The 22,893-nt window shown below is 44.6% G+C and overlaps 1 protein-coding gene across 2 annotated transcripts in view; it reads right to left on the reverse strand.

The window, feature by feature from the left end:
* Positions 1-3,742: 3,742 nt before the first annotated feature.
* Positions 3,743-22,893, reverse strand: part of PBX1 (PBX homeobox 1) — a 294,951-nt gene continuing 275,800 nt past the window's right edge. For both annotated transcript variants that reach the window (XM_065946526.1, XM_065946530.1), the window contains one exon: positions 3,743-8,844. In XM_065946526.1, coding sequence (XP_065802598.1) covers positions 8,752-8,844 — 93 coding nt within the window. In that variant the 3' untranslated portion in view covers positions 3,743-8,751. The remainder of the gene's footprint in view (positions 8,845-22,893) is intronic.

Genomic DNA, 22,893 nt, shown 5'->3' on the forward strand with positions numbered 1-22,893 from the left:
TTCTCTTATGTACCTCTTCATCTTGATGATCATCTGTACCCGTTATAATAGACCAGTCAATATAAGCTCAACGGCTTCCTGCATTCTGTGAGCTGCCCTAGCAGATGACCAAAGCTGACAGGGGGTTGTGGGGTGGCCTGGTTTATAACTGGCCGATCAGAAGTGCGGGTGGCCTGGTGCTTGCTGCGGGCCTCTGGAGTGAGGGAAGGCTGGCGGAACTGGACCCGGAAGCCTGCGGGGGTTGACACCAACCCTCAGCAGTTAGTGTCAGAGCTGAACAGAACTGTAGGACATCCACTGGAATGCTTGAGAATTGGTTGATATGAAATTCAAGCCGCTCATTTAGTGTCAGAAAGAGCCTGACAGAGCAGAGCTGAGATCCAAGTTCATGTGGTCTGGCTTTTAAGACCTCAGTGAGCAAACTACATGTATTCCTCACACCAAAGTCTCTAAGGGAGACCCACGGGAGGCTGCGGTAGGGGGTAGGTAATGAAAGCAACTGGAGATGTTCCAGTGGGTGACTTTGTAGGTTTACTGGGTGATACAAGAAAATGTGGACGCATTTAAAAGGGGGAAATCAAGAAGATCCTGGTAAAATACTGCAAAAATTATTACTGAATTCTACCACAGTAGTTAGTGTGCATAAGAATGCAGACATGTCCTGTGTTCTGAAACTGCAGCCCAGGAGACGGTTGGGAAGGGCAGGAACACACCTATTGGGAAAACAATACCTCAGTGGGTGATGGGAAGATACCTCTTGTGGAGTTGGACTCCTCAAAGGGACTAAAGGTGAGCAGGACCTGTCTGAACAATGGAAGCCTTGGACAGATCCAGAACAGGCAAATTCTTTACCGTCGGAGCCACCAAAAATGCATTGTAACACTTGGTGCATTTTATGCTGTTCAGAGGTGCTCATTGTCAATATTGGTGAGTTTCACTGGACGATGTGGTTGGTTTTCATGAGAGAGAGGGAATTTGGGCTTGGGGTGTCACCTGGACATAATGAATGGACCTTATGATTTATCCAGAGGAATCCAGAAGCATGAGATACGCTGTTTTTTGTTTGGGTCCCATGAGAATATGGGCTTCCCTGGGGGCTCAGCTGGTAAAGAATCTGCCTGCAATGCAGGAGACCCAAGTTCAATCCCTGGGTTGGGGACATCCCTGGAGGGGGAAATGGCAACCCACTCCAGTATTCTGGCCTAGAGAATTACATGGACAGAGGAACCTGGCGAGTTACAGTCCGTGGGATCATGGAGAGTCAGACACGACTGAGAGATTAACACACACACAGGAGGATAAACAAGGTTAATGTTTCTCCCAAGCACATGGCCCCTTACAAGTCCTCTTGCCTACCCACCCTCACACTGCCCAGAGTGGTCTGGGAAGTATACCTCAGGCTAGAAGTCATAGATTGTGTCTCACTGTGCTCCATTGGCTCAGACAGTAAATCCACCGCTCTTTATCTGGTCACTGTTGGAACTTCTCTGCAAGGTGTGGGAGGAGCACAGCCTCTCTCCTCTCTCCAGGCCTCTGGTACCAAGATGCAGGTTAAGCACCTTCCTTGCCTCACCCAATGACTTCCTAAGGCGCAACTCTTGTGCCATCCTTCACGCTGAATATTTCCAGAAAGGAGGCCATAATTTGGGTAACAAAGAGGGGTGGGAAATTGGCGTTCTGCTTTCTTATTCAAGTGGGGGAGGTCACGGAAGTCTACAAGGAGAAGCAGGTAGAAATTTATGTGGGTGGTGAGGGTGTGGAGTGCTAAGCATATCAGATTTTGTGATTTTAATGCTTTAGACTTCATTTAAAGTAACTGTTGGCCACTAGATCTGACCCTTCTAGAGAGCAGTAAACATGGGCGAGACTTCCCCAAGGGCCAGGCAGGCTGCCTTGAGGAACAGCAGCTGTCCCTTCATGATGATCGTGGGCTGAGTACTGAAGTCAGGAGTTTAGGCAACAACCAGATTTGGAGATTGTTGAGGAGGTAGTATTGGGCGGCTCAGTTCTGGCCCCTGTTATACCCCTTGTGGATCTTCTCTGCTGAAGAGTAACAAAGCCAACCCTGGGATGTCACTGAAAATGTTCACCTCGGGAGTCTGACCAGGGCAGTGAAACAGCTCTGTGGACTTGCCTTTTGCTCTCATGAATCCTTTCAGCACTAGGTGTGATAGAGATGGCCAACTACTCAAGGAGTTATTTTGTGTGCTGTTACTGCCAGGAAGTGGCTGCCTAGACAGGGCCCACTTTTCCATCCTTCTGCCCACCCCTCATCTCTTGCATTTAGCAATACGAATGGAAGGGAGCTCTTCGTTAATTAAGGCTTTCAAGAAGTGGTGACCCTTCTACACACTCTTTCCCTCCTGCAGGTCAGATGTGGAGGACCACAAATTCCTGCAGGCTGAAGGAACTGGATCCCTGAATCACTGCATGAAGAAAAGGCATCCTGACAAGGAATGCTTGTTGGAGGCTATTACCATTATTAGTGAGAAACAGACTTGCACTGAATTTGAGGCACTTGAATCTTGGTCTGTTATGACAGTTTAGTACCACTCTCAAGTAATAAACTAGGTGGGTGGGTGAGGTTCCCAATTCTCCAGGCAACTAAAAGACGAAGTGGTCTAACACCACCCTGTATACCCAAACTTCCATAAATGTGCCCCCAGGTTTAGATTTGCAGAGGAGACATGAGGTCTCCATTTTGACTACTGAACATGCTCTACAAATCAACCTTGGCAAGACAGCTTTATATTTTTGAGGCCATTGGGCCCTTAGTTTATCTGTTAAGAAAAATGATGATTTGACCCCCCATGATGGTCCATTCTTTTCATCTATTTTCTATTGATTAGAATCATAATAGGGACGAAAGGGTGAGTGATTGGTATTTTCAATATAGACCTGCCTCTCTGGGGCTTTGGGCAGAGCCTCCTGAAGCTTAAGGCATAAGAATGAGAAAATGATATATGCAATGCCCCTAGAGGAACAATATGAGGAATGGCAGACAAGAAGCTGCATCACACTCTAGGCACAAAAATGGTGTCAAGGGCCTGGAAGCAGACTTAGGTGTTGAAGGCTGAAGTGGTGATCCAGCCAGAACACTCTGAGACATTAAACTCTGTAACAGACCACAACCCCAAAGGTCAGGGGCTCACTGTGAGTGTAGACAAACCACTGCAAAAGATGATCACATGGAATGGCAGACATAACACATGGTAGGTGTGTTCACCCAGTGGAGTAGCGTCTGTCATACTTCTGAGAGCCTAGAACTGGGTGGTTCTTCTAACTTAGATTCATTCCTTCCTCTGCAGCATCTTTCTGGCACCACAGTTTTCCTTAAGACCAGATCAAAGCAGACAAAGAGAAGGAAAGGAGAGCCAGTGGAAAATGGCTGTGACTCAGAAACTTGTAATTTATTATTGAACATCACCCTAATATTTTAACTGGTATTTGGCTGATGGGAGCCAGTCACAGTCAAATAGACAAAATTGGGTGCTCTGCCTTCCTGCAGCACAGCTAATATTTGCATGTAAAAATCCTTCTTTCTTTTCTTCTCTCCCTCCCTTCCTTCCTTTGTGGGTGAGGTAAGTAACTCAATTTGTCCCACTGCAAATGTAGACTTTAAAATGACGAGGGCCACAGTTTAAATTATAATCCACATTAACCTAAATCCTAGTTTGGGGAAAGACAAGTTATCAGCAGGTAAGAAAATAAATTTACACCAAATACAAGTATACTTTTTTTTTTTGCAACAAAAGAAACTATTTATTTGGAATATGCATTACCAGTACAAATTAGGAGACTGTAAAACCTACACCGTGTTAGTATCATTAGAGAACACAAAATTTCAGTTGGAATCAAAAGGGACAGAAGCCTGTGCTCTCGCAAAAGCAGAAAAGCTTAAATTTTCAAAACCAAAACAGAGCAGAGCTTTGCAGGTTTATACTCTGAATAATAAGAACAGGGGAGGAGGAGTGGGAGAATAAAACCAGCAACCAAAGGAAAACACTTCAAAATAATTGAAAACGCCAAAGGAAAGAAAGGAATAAGAGAGAAAAGGGGGGAAACATTGAATGTTTTATTAATTTTAACAAAAGAAAAAAATGTTTACCAAAAAATAAAAGAGTCCAGAAAGCTTTGAGCTAGGGATTGAAACCATAAAGGTGATGTGAAAAGCTCGTCGTCATTGTTATGTTATGACTTAAAAACAAGGGTGCATGCATTAGGGTAGAGACGCTTCCTAACGTGTGGCTCACTTTTCTTGCTTAGGTTCTGGCTGCTTTCTGAATGCTTGATCATTTGTGGAATGAAAGCCATTTAAATTAACTCTCTCCAGGTAACATTGCTTTCTTTTCTCCCCTAACTTAACAAAAACATTCCGAATCAAGCCAGTCTGACAATCTGCTTTAAGCAGCTGCCTGAGTCAGAGGTTAGCACGAGGCGCACTGCCCATGAGACCAGCATAACCGCTCAGCACCGGGGCACAGTGCTGAGTCCGGCTGAAAACATCTCCAGGCTGAATGGCCCTCGGGACGGCTTCCTGGGTCTAGTACACTCAGCCAGTGGCACACATCCCACCAGAATCTCCTGTGAAATTCCTCTGGAAGAAAAAAACCCTCTCTAGTTGGGAAGGCTTCCTGGAAGGTTGTTATCAATTAGGAGGAAAGAAAAGAAAGCATTTTAATGTGACATTCACAATCAACCAAGGCAAAAACTTCTCCCTACAATATAAAAAGCTACCCTGTACCAATTCTTTGACGTGTTAAAGATCGAAAAAAGGAACTTCAAGTCCCTGCATTTGTTTTTTTTCCAGAGACTTTGGAATGGCACACACCCCAGAAACACAGGCGAGTCATGTGACGTCATTGTGGGGCTTGTCCTTGAAGTCAGCTGAATTCCGAAGCAGACAGAAGTACATGGAAACAGCCTATGCTACAAATGTCATCTTTTCACATCACCTCGGATACATATTGAAGAAATAAAAACACCAAGATCATAAGCCTGACAATTAAAAAAGCACCCTCCCATAAACAAACCAAAAATAACACAATGGTTTTTTTTTTTTTTTATATTTTAAAGAGCAGGATAAAGAAAAGTAAAGAATTTATTTCTGGGTCTCAAAGTTAATAAACATAATAACATGTTAGGCTGTACCTATTATGCTCACTATTCCAAACTTTTTTTTTTAGTTTACAAAATGAATTACTGTCACTTTTAAACATTGTGAAACAGGAAATGGATGTGCACAACTCGACACTTTTCTAGCATTCTTGAACTAATTCACAAATGCAAGAAAATAAAAGAAAAATGGGGGAAATGGTGAATGTAGGTAGTTGGGTGTTAAAAACTAATGCAGGAATGATTTGCATTGTCACAGAAAGAAGAGGGGAAATTCCCCATCCTGTTTTGCGTGCTAAGAGGGTCGTTTTTAAAATTTTTATTATAAACACTATTAAATTCAGACCGCTTTTTTGGTTTTTTTTTTTTTTCTTTATCTGAATATACAAGAACATTCATTATCAAATGTTCATCATCAATACTACAAAGAACGAGACACAAGTCGCAAGAAACAATGGAAAATGTTAATAAAGCTGAAAGAATCGTCGAGTATTTTTTTGTTTTTTTTTAAGTTTTTTTTTTTTTAAATTTGAGTTTCTGTAGTTTCATCTTTTTTTGGTATCGAAGTCAGGTTTTTCTGGGCAGAAAAATAAAACTCAGAAGGAAAGGGGGGCAGGGAAATATACGTGAGAAAAGGCAGCTGGAAAATAAAAAAACACTACCACAGCAAAAAAAAAAAAAAAAAGTAAAGAAGTTGGCAAAACTACTGCACAGGAGTCAATTCCACACCAGGGGGAGGAGTTAGGTATGAAAAGGAGGATGTGATGAAGTCGCAAGGTGGGCAAACCTCAGGGATAGTTTTACTTCTCAGGGGAAGTTGGCTGCGGGGAAAATGGAGTACTCCCACTTCCATCAGAAAATGAAGGAATTTTGGGGCACGTTTTGGTATCTGTACGACCGACCTAATGAGAATCCCCAGGGGACTGTATTCCCAGAGGCATGCTCTTTCCAGACCCACCCTTCCGCTGTCCCTGCTCTCCTGCGACGCTTAGTACAGAGAGCTGGTGGCCGCCAAGTTCGAGGTGATGGGGAGAAGAGGGGAAGGAGGAGCACCGTGTGGCGTGCTGGGTGGGAGGATGCAGTGAGAGGTGAGCAGCAGCGCACACCACCGCCGGGAGAGGAACCGCCTGTGCAAAGGTAGCACCGCTCTGGTCTCTGTCATCAGCTTACAACGGTGGTCCTTCAAGCCAAATCTGGAGTCATTCTTCCTGTTTCCAAGGGAACCCTCTGTGTCTCTTTGCTACTCTGCCCCAGGTCAACGGGATACAATCCTACCATATCCCTGTGTGGGTAGTTTCAACAGATCCCTGCCACTCAGACCAAGTTCTTCCCTGCTTCTAATCACTGTAGGATGGTCACAAGATGGTGCCTTCCGGGAAGCCTCTTTATCAAGCTCTGTTCTGATTATGGCACAGGTTTGTAGACACAGTCTTCCTACTCCTCTTAGCCATCCAGGTATGATGCCATCTTGCCAAATATTTACTTTTTGCATTTCCTTCAAATACACATACCTTCTGGTTGCTTTCCCCTACCTCCCAACACCCACACACAGGAGCATTTTCTAATCATCACTGTCGTGCCGTGCAGAATATCCATGACCTTGTTAGCCGGTCATCCTCACCCCTCAGGGCTTTATACCTCTCCCAGAGGCAGATGTGCCAGGGGATTAAGTGCTTATGAGGCCACATGCTGGATTCTAGTACAAGCTAAGAGGCCCCGATCACATTTGTCCAACTTAGAAACTTCTCTCTATTCTAAGAAACTAGCCGGACCAAAACAAACAAGCAGAAACAACAACACTGACTTTTCTCTTTGTCCTCACCGTGATGACCTCAGGCATTACTGCTAATCAAAACTTAGAACAGGATAACCAGGTATTGTCCCGACACGGCATGGGCCAGTTTATCTTAGGGAAGCTACTTCCTCTGACGTCACAATTACGCACTGGGTATGAATGAAATAAATTTTTTCAGTCTCTTGGTGAGCCAGGCATAACCCCCACTTTACAGATGAAGAAAATGAGGCACCAAGAGATCTGAACACTTCCCATTTAATCAAGTGACAGAGCTGTCATCTTTTCTTCTGGCACAGTTGGCTATGAAGACTGTGAGTTCCAGTAACATTAGAAAAGAGCATTATAGTGCATACTCTTTACTCTTAGATATTCCCAGGGAATAAAAATCACAAATGATTTAACTGAAAGCATGACCTCCCTGTTCCCCATCACTCTCAGGTCTTCCGAGTAAGTTTGTCTCAGCCATGTTCTTAAACAACTTTCTCCTCCAGGACAAGAATGTGGTGCCACATGACACTTTGGATAATTCATGCACTGTTCCTAACAGAAACACAAAAACGAACCAGAACCAAATCCATTGTAGGCACTTAAGTACTGTGTGTGGCTCCCCAAGAGCCCCAGAGGTGGTGGGAACACCAACAGCTCAGGAAACCTGACCTTCATCACGTCCAAGTCCTGTGTGTGTGATCCTGCCGTGTGCGTGCTGGGGGCCTGGAAGCCCCAGGCACAGACTGCTTCTCTATGTCGTGACCTTCACTCAGAGTGGTTGTTTTGCTCTCTTGCGCTCACAAGGTATGATGCTATGGTTACTAATGTAGGTATTCATATGTGGCGTGTGACTGATTTGGGGCAAGTGAATGTGTGTCTGTGCACGTGTCTACATGTTTGTATACCTGTGTATGAGGAGCGGGGGAGAGGTGGGATAAGGTGAAGGGTTGCAGGATAAGAGCCTTCCACTCCTTAGGGATGCATTCACCACCATGCCTAACTCAGACCTGATTTGGCAATAGGTTCTGAACATTGCTTACAGCACGGTCTCCAAAGACTGTGTCTCTTGAGACCAAGAGCTGTCATTGGAAAGATGTAAAAGCCTCTAAGAATCCTGCCCTTCTTGTTCCTCAAGCCCTGTTTTGCTGCCTGACTTCCTGCCTGGGAATCACCCTGGCGGGGGTAAAACCAGACACTGGCACTTTCAGAAGCCCAGCAATGACAGCGCCCAGTGCATACCTGGGGGAGAAGGAAGAGGAGGAATTGTGTCCTAAGCAGTATTGTCCTCAGGGAAGGAAGAGCAAGAGGAGGCAGGGCGGCCTGGAATGAGCAGGGAAATGTGGCATATTCCTGCCAAGAGGTAGTGAGAGTAAACGAGAGAAGCAGAGAAGGACTGCCCGTTAGCAGAGGGAGCGAGGGATCAAGGGGGGGATGTCTGGCTCCTCAAACCACCAGCATGAAAATATACAAATGTTTTTATTATGTTCTTTGTGTTTTCCTCTTTAAATTCCTATAATTGTTGAAAATATCCTTCAGGGATGTAAGAGAGGGCAAGGATCCAGGGAGTCTAGGACAGAGGGAAAGGGGTGGGGAAGATGACCGCCACCAGGCTGACAGCTGGAGGCAGGGAAGGGTGGCTTCTACCCAGAAAAAAAAAAAAGGGGGGAAGAGAGTATAAAGAAGTGTCCAGATTGGCTGAAATAGCATCCCAAAGAGGAGAAGAGAAGGAGACTCTTATTGTGTTTGCTGATTGCTTCGACCTCCAGTCTGACCGCTTCAGCGTTGAGAAACCCTCCCTCCTGGCCCTGCCTCGACTGGAGCGCAGGGTCAGCCGGGATGCGACTGCTGGGAGATCAGTTGGAGGTATCAGAGTGAACACTGCCAGGGCCTTCTGTAGGGGAGGTCACTGATGAAGGGGTAGTAGCATCCTGCCAACCTCCATTAGCCTAGAAGGGAAAAAGGGAGAGAAGTCAGTCCTCTGAGATTGGGTGGCTGTTCTGCGCAGACAATGACAATAAGACAACTGAGGCGAAGGGCCGAGTACAGGGCCTGGCACGTGGGGACACGGCCAGTGGGTGGCTGTGACTGTGGTCAATAACATCCGCCCCCAACCCCACCCTCAGATGAGTCTGGGTCCTCCCAGCGAGCCTCTGGACACAGTACTGGCCCTCCACTTCTCACAGGCTTTGTGATTCAGTCCAAGCCGTCAGAGGGAAATTCTGTGTGCCCCAGGACGATGGCGGCCACCCTGCTGGCCAAGGGACCGGGTTCTAGTTCTGCCTGGCAATGATTAGCTACTGGCTCTGGCAAAGCACTCTCCCCTGTTTGGCCTCGGGTACCCCTTTAGAAAAATTGAAAGGGTAGCTTAAATGCTTTTTCAGGTTCTTTCCAGCTTTGGATGTGGTATGTATGATGGGAGCCCCAGGCACCTGTTCTATGCAAGGTTTTGTCCTAGATGCTCAAGGGTATATAATGATGCATTGAGATACAGTTTATGCCCTCAAGGATGGGTATGAGACAAACAGATGAATGAACTAGGGTTTCAAGCAGAACCTAATACATGGTACCCCCAGCTGTTATGAAGACTCAAATGAGTGCAACGTTTCCTCTTGATGGATCATCAGCAAAGGCTTCATGGAGGATGAGCTCTCTGAGGGAAGCCTTGAAAAGTACAGAGGGTGATGAGACGAATCCAACAGGTAAAACAACGGTGCCAACACCATGAGGACTGGTCTGTGTGACTATATCTAAAAGGTGGTGAGACAGGAAGCTACAACTTTGATCTACACTTCTAGATCATCCTTCTGAGACTCTAAATCCAGATGCAGTAAAACAATAATAGTGTTCTAAAAGGATTTGTTTTAATGACCACTCCTTTAAAAAAATATCCCACCATTAAATAGCTGAAGAATGATTTGCTTTAGTGGTTGATTCATGACTGTTTATTATTTTAAAGCATTGAACTACAAGTGTGCTAAAAGGCCTCTTTTCCCCAATCACTGTGTTTCTTTGGAGTTAACAGACCCTCAACACTGGAAATGTTAATACTGAACAGACCAGGTTTTAGGCAGTCCTGGTAAATTATTTTTATTGTACCTTCTTCTCCTTTTATTCCCTCAGGGGCACCTGGGGCAGGTGTTATTATTGCCATTTAGGACAGACCGTGGTTTCTACTCTAGCACGATCCACAGTACTTAGGAGCATGGCTGGCACTTACTAGATGCCGGCAAACATCCATTCACATTTCATTCATAAAAAAGCACAGGTGTAAGTGGAAATCAAGCTTCCGGATTACAACTGAGATAGGACACAGGCTTCCTAACCTTTGAATCAGACTCCTTTTTCTCTGCCCTTTCCATCTATTTGACTCCTTCTATTATTCACCCAAATCATGCTCCAATTTTCCAAGGAAAGCCAAGGCTTTTAAATCAAAGCAGTTCCCACCAGTTACTTCAGCACGAGGGTACAATTTTTCCCCCACACCTCACTATAAGAGCAGATCTGGCCACCAAGGGGGCAGAAGGTCCTGGGCGATGCCAAGAACACATTCCCTCAGTCTTGGATCAATGAACAACTGCTCTCAAGTTCAAATCTCCATCTCCAAGCCACCAAGTCAGGCAGCTCCTCCCACTGCCCCTCTCTGTTGGAGGACATTTCCCCTGCTGTTTGTGAAAGAGAGATCAGAAAGAGAACAATGAGGATTCTTTCTCTTAGAACAGGAGGCTTTGCTATCTTTTGGGGCCCAAGACTCAGAATCTGATCAGTATGATCAGAATCAAGGACCGAGTTAGTTTGATTTCCTCATCAGGTTGGTCACAGCAGCAACAATATCTTCGCATCCCCTCTCAACCAAGAATACACGTTTCCTTTTGGTACCATTTTTGGCCGAATGTTTATGTTTATTTTTCCCTGAAGAAAATCTTTTAGCATCATTTATCCTTTTGAATGATAAAAGTAAAATATGCTTATATAATGTTTGCAAACACAATAATTGTACATGCAATATAATATTTGAAAATAGGAGAATTGTAAAAAAAAAAACCAAAGTGTACCATGGCCATAATCCAGAGAAAATTACTCTCGGCATTTTGACATGTGTCCTAACAATTTTATAGTATATTTACCAGATAGACAGATAAATTAATTAACTAGTTAAATAGATGGAAGTGTGTGTGTGTGTGTGTGTGTGTGTGTCTATCTGTGTTTGAGTAGCATGGAATTTTAGGAAACATGCCAGGGACTCCATAAGTACATCATCAGAAGGCAGAGAGTTAGGTGCTTGTAAAAGAAGATAATCATGTATTTTAGACTCCACCTGCTAGGAGACAAGCTGGGGAGGGAGCTCTCTACATCAGCTAATATCCATGATCTAGCATGTGGCACAAAGTCATGTCATCACACTGCTCACAAATCACCACCACGACTATTATTGAGTCATACTATAATTCCTTGAAATAACAGTAAGTGGTGTCCCAAATGAAGCCATAAGTAAAGAAAATGAACTCTGCGGAGTTTCATTAGGAGGGAACTAGCACAGCACAGTGTATGGACCAGGAGGTTCTAGGAGACTCCTTTTTGAGTCATCTCTGAGCTGAAATAACTCAAAGAGCAGACATTTGATCTCTTTTCTTCAAAAGTTCTGTTTTCTCAGACCAGTGGGCAGGATACCAGAGGAGACAGAAAACTCACAGATGGTGGTGGAGACAGGAAGTAGTTCAGGCTGATATCAAAGCTAGCATTTTAATTATGAGAGTTGGTCTGGTAAAGAAAAATATATACGATCTTAAAAAACCGTATTAAAAATAAAGAAACAAAATGAGTCTCTTTAAATATTTTTTCACTCTCCCTCCATTCACAGACACACAGATATAGACACATATGTACACACACACACCTCAGATGGGGCGATCAACAGCTCCAGAGTGCCCCGGACTCAGGGATTTAATGGAATAGGGGACTTGGAGTCCCAGATCACCCTACCCCAGGATATCAGCCATGATCCTCAACTTCTTGCCAAATTCAGGACACTGTAGCCTATGAGTTTCAAGTTAGATGAATGAAAGTACTTTTTAAAACGAACGAGTCTCCCACAGGGAAATGCTGAAGGATGCTTGTCTCTGAAGGTGCTTTCTACCATGGTATATCATCTGCTACTGCTGTTAAAACCTCCACGAGATCAGAAACTGCGAGCAAACCTACCCTAACTGGGTTTTCCATAAATCACTTTGGCTGCCTCAGCTGTATCATTCCGGCTTTAATGTAAGACGTTCAGAGGCTGCACCGTCTTGGGAAACAGCTGACCTCGCTTACTGCCAAGTTAACCCCGGGGAGCAATTCCTTCCCTCTTCCTCCACTGCGGGTGAATATTAAGTAGGAAACCCGCCTTTGTGAGTTTATTTATCTCTGGGCACAGTGAAATTGGAAGATGGTCTCATTAACGAACATGGGTGGATGGGGGTGGGAAAATAAGACTTTAGCTTTAATTTTTCTTCTGCACCTAAATTCCTCCTTCACTCTCTGATGCAAACTAGCCTTTAAATGGATACACTCACTTTGTAAAATGCTGATGTCAGAAACCACCCTCTTGTGTGACAGGGACAGGAATCCGCAAAGACAAATATGCCCTTTTTATCCCAAAACCTCTAATGGGAGAGAGTTCACATTTACTCCCAGTTCTTCAGGTTAATTCTGTAGCCTGTGACCTGGGCAGCAAGACTTTATGTAACATTTAATTCCACCTGGGAAAGCCTAAGTCAGCAGCAGGCTCAACCTGGAACATCATGGGAGAGGAGGCTAATGGAATATCAAATTAGGACAAACTTTCAGCAAATTTTCTAGTTAAGAAAATCTGGACTTTCAAAACACAAATTCAAGGTATTTGGGAACAAATCATTTTAGGAACAAAATTGACTACCCTATCCTAATGAATCTGGCACCTAATTTGATAAGACACCAAGTTTTGCCAGCGCGCCATCTAATATATCCATTAGGCAAAGCACTCCTGTCAAAGGAGACAGAGGAAGCTAGTGACGGAGAAGGGGAGGGAGCAATGGTGGGTGGCAGAACCCACACATTCACAAGAGCACAGAACTGCTGTTGAGGCCCTGACTTTCCTTTCCTCCGATGCCATCCCTGAGTCAGAACTCAGAGGCCACCTGCTTCTCCCCCATTGTTGTGGAGCCAGTACTGCTGGTAGCCCAGAGCAGCGGCTGCTGAGCTGAGAAGCACTGGTCCCATCCTCCTCTTTTTCCCGCTCTTCCTCTGAGCTTACCTTAGCAGCACTCATTTGATGCAGAGAATTCATCACCTGATGTGACAGCCCAAGTGAGTCTGGCACTAAGAAACTCTCATTTGCAACCCAGAAATACGCTGAGGTGCTGCAAACCGGCTGAGGTCAGCACCGCGGCGAGCGCGATCTGCATATGGGCCACATGCCATCAACGGCAATGCCTTCAGCGTGGGTGAGGAGGTGGACGTGTTCCAGGTCCTCAATCACCCTGGCCCTGCTGCGGCCGGCCAGGAAGAAAAACAGAGAGACATGGATGCATCCTCCCCCACCTCCCTCTCTCTCTACACACACACACACACACACACACACACACACACACACACAGAGTCACCACTTATGGGGAGACTCTGGCTCACAGTGGACTCACACCCTAGATCCAACACTGGTCCATCAAGATAGGACTACGTTTTCCCGATACGCATCAACTTTCCCCAAGATTATTCTGTGAGCACTTACCAAGTAATGCTCTGGGATGAAAAGACGCTATTGGAAAGCCCCCCAAGGGACAAAGGATTCAAAATTCCCCTGGGAAATTTCACAACAGTAAACAGATCCATGGCTATTCCGGCACCCGTCCAATCCTCTCTCCAGCTGCCTGCAGCATGATCTTTCAAAAATGTAGTTCTGATCATGTCGCCTCTCTGTTTAAACCTTCAATGGCTTCCTACTGGTCTCAAGGTGAGGTTCAATGTCCTTATTAGGTCTACCATGTCCTTGACCTTGCTGACTCTAAAACTCAATGCTCATGCTTAATACTCCAATATATCAGTCTACTTAGAAAATCCCACAACAGAGCTATCATTTCATGCCTATTTCCTTTCCCTTGAATGTGGTGCCCCACTCATCTATTTTTGTGCTACTCTCATCTTGACTGTTTTTCAAGACTGAGTTTAAGTATCCTCGCACCAGTACCTACCCCCGGCAACTTCTCCTTTTCCTCCATGTCCTCCAGGTCATCCCCCTGGAATGCACCCTGGAATTGCACAGCAACTGTGACGGACCACGAAGAAGCGCACCGACTGGGATGGACTACGCAGGACCGCACAGAAGCACGCTGGCTGCGATGGATGGCACAGAAGCATGGCCGTGAGGAGCTACCCCTCGCCCAAGGTCAGGGGTAGCGACAGAGAGCGCCAGGCTGCGACAGCGCAGGAGTGGCGGCTGAGAGGAGCTTCCCCACGCCCCAGGTCAGGGGCTGTGGCACAGAGGAGCTTCCCCACGCCCGAGGTCAGGGGCAGCAGCCAAGAGGAACTACCCCACCCCGGAGGTCAGGGGCCCCGCCGGAGAGGAGCTACCCCACCTCCAAGTAGCAGCTGCTGCCCAGCCGCAGGAGGGCTGAGAGGAGCTACTCCACGTTCAGGTTCAGGAGGGGCTGCCGTGAGAAGATATACCTCCTCCAAGGTAAGGAGCAGCCGTGAAGAGATACTCTACATCTGAGGTAAGAGAAACCCAAGCAAGACGGTAGTGTTGCAAGAGGGCATCAGAGGGCAGACACACTAAAACCATAAACACAGAAAACTAGCCAATCTGATCACAGGACCACAGCCTTGTCTAACTCAATGAAACGAAGCCATGCCATGTGGGGCCACTCAAGACGGTCGGGTCATGGTGGAGAGGTCTGACAGAATGTGGCCCACTGGAGAAGGGAATGGCAAACCACTTCAGTATTCTTGCCTTGAGAACCCCATGAACAGTAGGAAAAGGCAAAATGATAGGATACTGAAAGATGAACTGCCCAGGTCGGTAGGTGCCCAATATGCTACTGGGGATCAGTGGAGAAATAACTCCAGAAAGAATGAAAGAATGGAGCCAAAGCAAAAACAATACCCAGTTGCTGATGGGACTGGTGACAGAAACAAGGTCCGATGCTGTAAAGAGCAATACTGCACAGGAACCTGGAATGTTAGGTCCATGAATCAAGGCAAATTGGAAGTGGTCAAACAGGACATGGCAAGAGTGAATGTTGACATTCTAGGAATCAGCAAACTAAAATGGACTGGAATGGGTGAATTTAACTCAGATGACCATTATACCTACTACTGTGGGCAGGAATCCCTTAGAAGAAATGGAGTAGCCATCATGGTCAACAAAGGAGTTCAAAATGCAGTAGTTGGATGCAATCTCAAAAATGACAGAATGATCTCTGTTCGTTTCCAAGGCAAACCACTCAATATCACAGTAATCCAAACCTATATGCCCCAACCAGTAATGCTGAAGAAGCCGAAGTTGAATGGTTCTATGAAGACCTACAAGACCTTTTAGAACTAACACCCAAAAAGATGTCCTTTTCATTATAGGGGACTGGAATGCAAAAGTAGGAAGTCAAGAAACACCTGGAGTAACAGGCAAATTTGGCCTTGGAGTACGGAATGAAGCAGGGCAAAGGCTAATAGAGTTTTGCCAAGAGAACACACTGGTCATAGCAAACACCCTCTTCCAACAACACAAGAGAAAACTCTACAAATGGACATCACCAGATCGTCAACACCAAAATCAGACTGATTATATTCTTTGCAGTCAAAGATACAGAAGCTCTATACAGTCAGCATAAACAAGACCTGGAGCTGACAGTGGCTCAGATCATGACCGAATTCAGACTTAAACTGAAGACAGTAGGGATAACAACTAGACCATTCAGCTATGACCTAAATCAATCCCTTATGATTATACAGTGGAAGTGAGAAATAGATTTAAGGGACTAGATCTGATAGACATAGTGCCTGATGAACTATGGATGGAGGTTTGTGACATTGTACAAGAGACAGGGATCAAGACCATCCCCATGAAAAAGAAATACAAAAAGACAAAATGGTTGTCTGAGGAGGTCTTACAAATAGCTGTGAAAAGAAGAGAAGCAAAAAGCGAAGGAGAAAAGGAAAGATATTCCCATTTGAATGCAGAGTTCCAAAGAATAGCCAGGAGAAATAAGAAAGCCTCCCTCAGCGATCAATCCAAAGAAACAGAGGAAAACAACAGAATGGGAAAGACTAGAGATATCTTCAAGAAAATGAGAGATACCAAGGGAACATTTCATGCAAAGATGGGCTCAATAAAGGACAGAAATGGTATGGACCTAACAGAAGCAGAAGGTATTAAGAAGAGGTGGCAAGAATACACAGAACTATACAAAAAAGATCTTCACGACCCAGATAATCACAATGGTGTGAACACTCACCCAGAGCCAGACATCCTGAAATGTGAAGTCAAGTGGGCCTTAGAAAGCATCACTACGAACAAAGCTAGTGGATGTGATGGAATTCCAGTTGAGCTATTTCAAATTCTAAAAGGTGATGCTGTGAAAGTGCTATACTCAATATGCCAGCAAATTTGGAAAAGTCAGCAGTAGCCACAGGACTGGAAAAGGTCCGTTTTCATTCCAATCCCTAAGAAAGGCAATCCCAAAGAGTGCTCAAACTACTGCACAATTGCACTCATCTCACACGCTAATAAAGTGATGCTCAAAATTCTCCAAGTCAGGCTTCAGCAATATGTGAACAGAGAACTTCCAGATGTTCAAGCTGGTTTTAGAAGAGGCAGAGAAACCAGAGATTAAATTGCCAATATCCGCTAGATCATTGAGAAAGCAAGAGAGTTCCAGAAAAACATCTATTTCTGCTTTACTGACTACGCCAAAGCCTTTGACTGTGTGGATCACAATAAACTGTGGAAAATTCTGAAGGAGATGGGAATACCAGATCACCTGACCTGCCTCTTGAGAAACCTATATGTGGATCAGGAAGCAACAGTTGGAACTGGACATGGAACAACAGACTGGTTCCAAATAGGAAAAGGAGTACGTCAAGGCTGTGTATTGTCACCCTGCTTGTTTAACTTATATGCAGAGTACATCATGAGAAATGTTGGGCTGGAAGAAGCACAAGCTGGAATCAAGATTGCCAGGAGAAATATCAATAACCTCAGATATGCAGATGACACCACCCTTATGGCAGAAAGTGAAGAGGAACTAAAAAGTCTCTTGATGAAAGTGAAAGAGGAGAGTGAAAAAGTTGGCTTAAAGCTCAACATTCAGGAAACTAAGATCATGGCATCTGGTCCCATCACCTCATGGGAAATAGATGGGGAGACAGTGGAAACAGTGTCAGACTTTATTATTTTGGGCTCCAAAATCACTGCAGATAATGACTGCAGCCATGAAATTAAAAGATGCTTACTCCTTGGAAGGAAAGTGATGACCAACCTAGACAGCATATTAAAAAGCAGAGACATTACTTTCACAACAAAGGTCCATCTGGTCAAGGCTATGGTTTTCCCAGTGGTCACGTATGGATGTGAGAGTTGGACTGTGAAGAAAGTTGAGTGCCGAAAAATTGATGCTTTTGAACTGTGGTGTTGGAGAAGACTCTTGAGAGTCCCTTGGATGCAAGGAGATCAAACAAGTCCATCCTAAAGGAGATCAGTCCTGGGTGTTCACTGGAAGGACTGATGCTGAAGCTGCAACTCCAATACTTGGCCACCTCCATGGAAGAGCTGAGTCACTGGAAAAGACCCTGATGATTGGAGGGATGGGCGAAGGAGGAGAAGGGGATGACAGAGGATGAGATGGCTGGATGGCATCACCGACTCGATGGGCATGAGTTTGAGTAAACTCCGGGAGTTTGTGATGGACAGGGAGGCCTTGCGTGCTGTGTGATTCATGGGGTCGCAAAGAGTCGGACAGGACTGAGCGACTGAATTCAACTGTGATGCCATACTGCATTTGATCTTTCACAAGCCTGACTCTCCTACTGGACCATGAGAACAGGGCTATGAAATTTATCTTTGATTCTAAAGTGCTTACCACAGGGCTTGACACAGTATAGATTTTAATAACTATCTCTTGGAGGAACATAAGAAGTAAATAAACCTTTAGTGGCATTGTAACATCCATCCTCCACCATGGGTATAGACAGATAGTAGGGTATCTGTACCTCCACAGTTCAGTTTAACTATGTGTAAAGAGCCGTGTACACCTAGAAAATATTCAAGATGCAGAGCAGAGGTAGCATCAGGGTTCAAGGTAGTTTTGACATCTAGAAAGTGAACTTTCCTCTTGCTAATAAGTAGGCATCAAGGAGATCAGGCACTTCATACTTATCCCAAGCAAATAACTCTGATTCATATTTATACTGTTCTGTTTTCTTTTAGGGGAGAGCAGTTGAGAAAGACACTGCTGCTGCTGCTGAGTCGCTTCAGTCGTGTCCGATTGTGCGGCCCCATAGACGGCAGCCCACCAGGCTCCCCCGTCCCTGGGATTCTCCAGGCAAGAACACTGGAGTGGGCTGCCATTTCCTTCTCCAATGCATGAAAGTGAAAAGTGAAAGTGAAGTCACTCAGTCATATCCGACTTTTAGCGACCCCATGGACTGCAGCCTATCAGGCTCCTCCATCCATGGGATTTTCCAGGCAAGAGTACTGGAGTGGGGTGCCATTGCCTTCTCCAGAGAAAGACACTAGATCCTGCCTATTGCAGTTCCATCTCCACAAGGAGTGTTCTCCGCTAGGCACAAGGAGTAGGACAGTATCCTGCCTTATGGCCTCTAGTCACCTCAGGCATCCTGGGAATGAGAAAAAGGTACAGAACAGATGCAGTCCCTAAGTGGCCCGTAGGGTTTGCCCATCTCTAGTCTCTCTAGGGCTGAGACCCACATGCAGCTGCAGCCTCCACCTTGGGACCTGGGAATGGAGTTGCCAGAGAAAACACAGGATGCCCTGTTAAATCTGAATTTTAGATAAACAACAAATAACTTTTTACTGTGAGTGTGTCCCATGTAGTAGTTTCATTTGCTGAATCTGGGCAACCCTATCTGGGAAGAACATGTACTATCAGCCAAACAATTCACATTCTAGCCTAGTTTAGCTAGAAAAATTGTGCTGTTTTTCTTGCTTTGACCTTTTGCACTGCATCTTCATACAAGGAGTCTTCCCTGTGGCCGCGACCACCTCTATCAAGTTAACCAGCTTCTGCTTAAGTTTCCTATTTATCGCAGTTCATTTAAGAATGAGGCAGTGACATACACAGACTACTATATATAAATAAAACAGATAAACAACAAGGACCTACTGTATAGCACATGGAACTATACTCAGTATTTTGTAATAAGCTATATGGGAAAAGAATCTGAAAAATTATACACACACACACACACACACACACATAACGAAATCACTTTGCTATATGTCTGAGAACTAACACAACACTGCAAATTAACTATACTTCATTAAAAAAAGAATGAACAGGATGGGGAACACATGTAAATCCATGGCTGATTCATGTCAATGTATGCAAAAACCACTACAATATTGTAAAGTAATTAGCCTACAACTAATAAAAATAAATGGAAAAAAAAAAAAAGAATGAGGTAGTAACTTGCTCTTGCAAATGCAAGCCTGCTTTGGAACTTAAGCCCACCAATTGCCTCATCACATTTCCCCACCATCAGTCCTCTGGTTGGATTATCCCATGCCGCTGGCTTTAGGATTCCTGTCTCCATGGCCCTCTGCCAGTTGGGAGTATCCTCTCTGACTGCCACTTACTACTAGGTCAGTCCCTGGGGACCTTACATCCAAGGGACACCACCATACCCCATGCTAGTCTGGTTTCCACCAAAGCCTCTTGAGCCCTAAGATTTTGCTGTGAAAACCTACAAGTTAAGAAAGATCAGCAGTGTCATCTGCCATTCCCGGTAGAGAACAAATACTCTGGAAGAGGACCGACATTAGTAGTCTGAGTGGCTCTGAAGAAATAATAGATTTCCCATCATCAAAGTCAGACTGCTTCCTACTCTATACACGAGTCAACTGAGAGGTTTTGTGCCTTTGCCTGTCCACCTCCTCTGGCCTCTAGGAATCCACATCTTCTTTCATGGCCCGGCCTGAGTGCTACCTCCTTTCTGCAAGTTGCTTCAAGGTAAACCACCACCTACTTCTCTAAATTCCAGTACTACTGACTTTTTGACTGTTCATGTTGACATTTAACCAAATGCAGCTCTTGTTCATGTAAATATCCAAGTAAGCACCAGATCTTATTCACTGCAATCCTTTAATTCTTAAGTTCCACAAATATGTATTCAGGGCCCACCTTATACTATGTACTAGGCATACGATGGTAGACACAACACATTTTTAAAAGATGTGGTGTCTGCTCTTATGGAGCTTGCTGTCTTGTGGGAAATAAGACATTCAATGCATCATCAAAAGAACACAGATTCCAGATGGTAATAAGTGCTGTGGGAGAGAAGAGCGGGGATCTGAGGTTGGGGCTTCTGGAAAGTCAACCTAAAAGTGAAGAGAAAATAGACAAGTAGAGAGCCGGGACACAGAACCCTCCAGGCAGAAGAAGAGACCTGTCCAAAGGCTCTGAGGACCTGAAGAAGACCAGAAAGCAGAGGAGTAGAGTGGTGAGTGCAACAGGGTGGGGCTGGGGAAGGGGACGGCTCGCTCACGCCAAGGTCTGCAGGCCAGAGAAGGGCTTTGATTTCAACCCTCAGAGAGATGACGAATCATTTACCACAAGTTATTAGAAGACAAAGATCACGCCTGATAGAGCAGCTGCTAAATTAAGTACTGGAGTTGAATGAATAGAGAAATGAAAGCTTCCCTTGGGGCCTGTCCCTGCGACTACAAGGCCGGCTGGCTGCTGGTGCCCATGGTAGCTTTGTAATTATGCAGGAATCCTAATGGTAATTCTCTTACTTTGGTTGAGGAATATATAATGGTACACAAGTCAGTGCAAACTCCTATTCTTACCTCTCAAGCCAGAAACCTAGGACTCAGAAACGAGAATTTGCCAAACTTCATCCCCACTATATGCCGTAGCTTTTGGACATTTCAAGTTTCAAAAGCTTGTGGTGAATTACATGTAGAGCATGGCTGCTACCAATCTCAGGGCTGAAGGCAGATGACTCAGGCTGTTAAATTCACCTTCAGGAAATCTTTGTGCTGTTTCTCAAGGTGATAGAACCTTCGATCCACAAAACCAGCCGCAAGTAAGTCTTTCAGGCGATTCTAATACCTTCTACTCCCAAGCCTCAACCTACCTTACCAAATTTGGTTTTGAACAAGACAAACTCTATTCTTTTGGGATTATACTTCTGAGAAACCACCATGTGTCCTGCCATCTTTCTAGTTAATACATTATATCTTCCACTGGGGATGTCAACTCCTGGGCTTAGACCTATATAGTAAGCTGGGAACCCCAATCCAAGTTTGTTTGGTATGATTGTGAACTCTCTTATTACAAATCATTATGTCTAACCTTTTGAGGCATGCACTCAAGGGCACTCAATCAAAAGCCAACTGCAAAGCTGCAGCACCATTACCATGCACCATTCTGCCAGCACCCAGTGCCACACGACTGAATGTGACGTGTATGTCAACTCTGAGATCAAGATCTATTTTGGCACCTCCTGAGTGTCATCCTTTTCTAATTCATCAGTTGTGAAGGCCCAGAATTACCACTGCCACGTAAGGCACTTGAGACACAGAGGATGGTCTGAACTGAACATTTCGTAGCTTAAACAGGCTATGAGGCAGTGCACATTTCCAAGTTTAAGGCTCCGATGCTTTTGGATTTCTGTTTGAAGTGCAAATAGGACAGTTATATACAATGTTTCCATGTCTCACAGACTTAGGGGACCTTTATGTTAAATGTATACACAGGAAGTGAAAACTTCAAATTTATTTAACTTTTTAGAGACAAAGAAAAATAAGCTCATCTTGCTTTAGCTAAATAGAAGTGTCTTTGTGCAGAAAGATATTTATATCTGAATAAACATCCTCTACACCCAGATCTACAAAACCAACACACACACACACACACACACACACACACACATCTACAAACTGTACAAAAACATGGAAAACTTCCACACACTTTATCATATTGATGTAGAGCTAACACATGTTCAGAAAATACTTATAGCACCTACAACTGTGCATACACACAGAGAAATACTGCAGATGCTGGAAAAGTATAACTCTATTAAGACAACAGATAATTATATTGACTCATATAGCCAAATATGAAAAATTCAAACAAAGGATTTTTTTTTAAACTCTCAGTATAAATTAACTGATTGGCCGATACAGAAAGCCCCAGATTCTTCATTTTATCTTCATAACCTTTGATTCTGCCCTGGCTTTGTTGAAAGGCTGCTATCTACTCAGGGCACTCACAGGGATTGTATACCCACCTGAACAACAAACGTTGGCTCGCTATGAAACACACATAACTCATGGTGTAAACTGCGAGGCTATTTACCATCACACAGGAAGCTAAAGCCTCTTACACTTTCCTGACCATCCAAGAGACAGCAATTACCCCAGATTATCAGACCAACAATGACATGCTGCGTAAAGAGAGACACCGAGCCAACTTCACATCCCAAAGACTGGCATATTCAAGTACACTTAGGACATTAATAGCAATTTACGTGCCATCACTGAGACAAAGCCACAAAGGCTCCATTGGCAGCCTCTTATTTTGAAGCCTATTATTTGTGGGAGTTACAGGCTATAATCACAACAGAAACTTTCAAAACCCTTATCTTCCGTGACGCACCAAATCTATTTCAGAGCCATAATTGCCATGTCACCGGAGAGTCTGCTGCTTAATGCACTCAAATGCCATTTAGTGTTTGCAGGGTCATTACAGCTAACAGAAGGCTGGGGGTAGGGTGGGATGTTGGGAAGTAGTAGGGGAAAGGCA

Source organism: Muntiacus reevesi, chromosome 1 (genome assembly GCF_963930625.1).
Source record: "Muntiacus reevesi chromosome 1, mMunRee1.1, whole genome shotgun sequence".
NCBI classification, from domain to species: domain Eukaryota; kingdom Metazoa; phylum Chordata; class Mammalia; order Artiodactyla; family Cervidae; genus Muntiacus; species Muntiacus reevesi.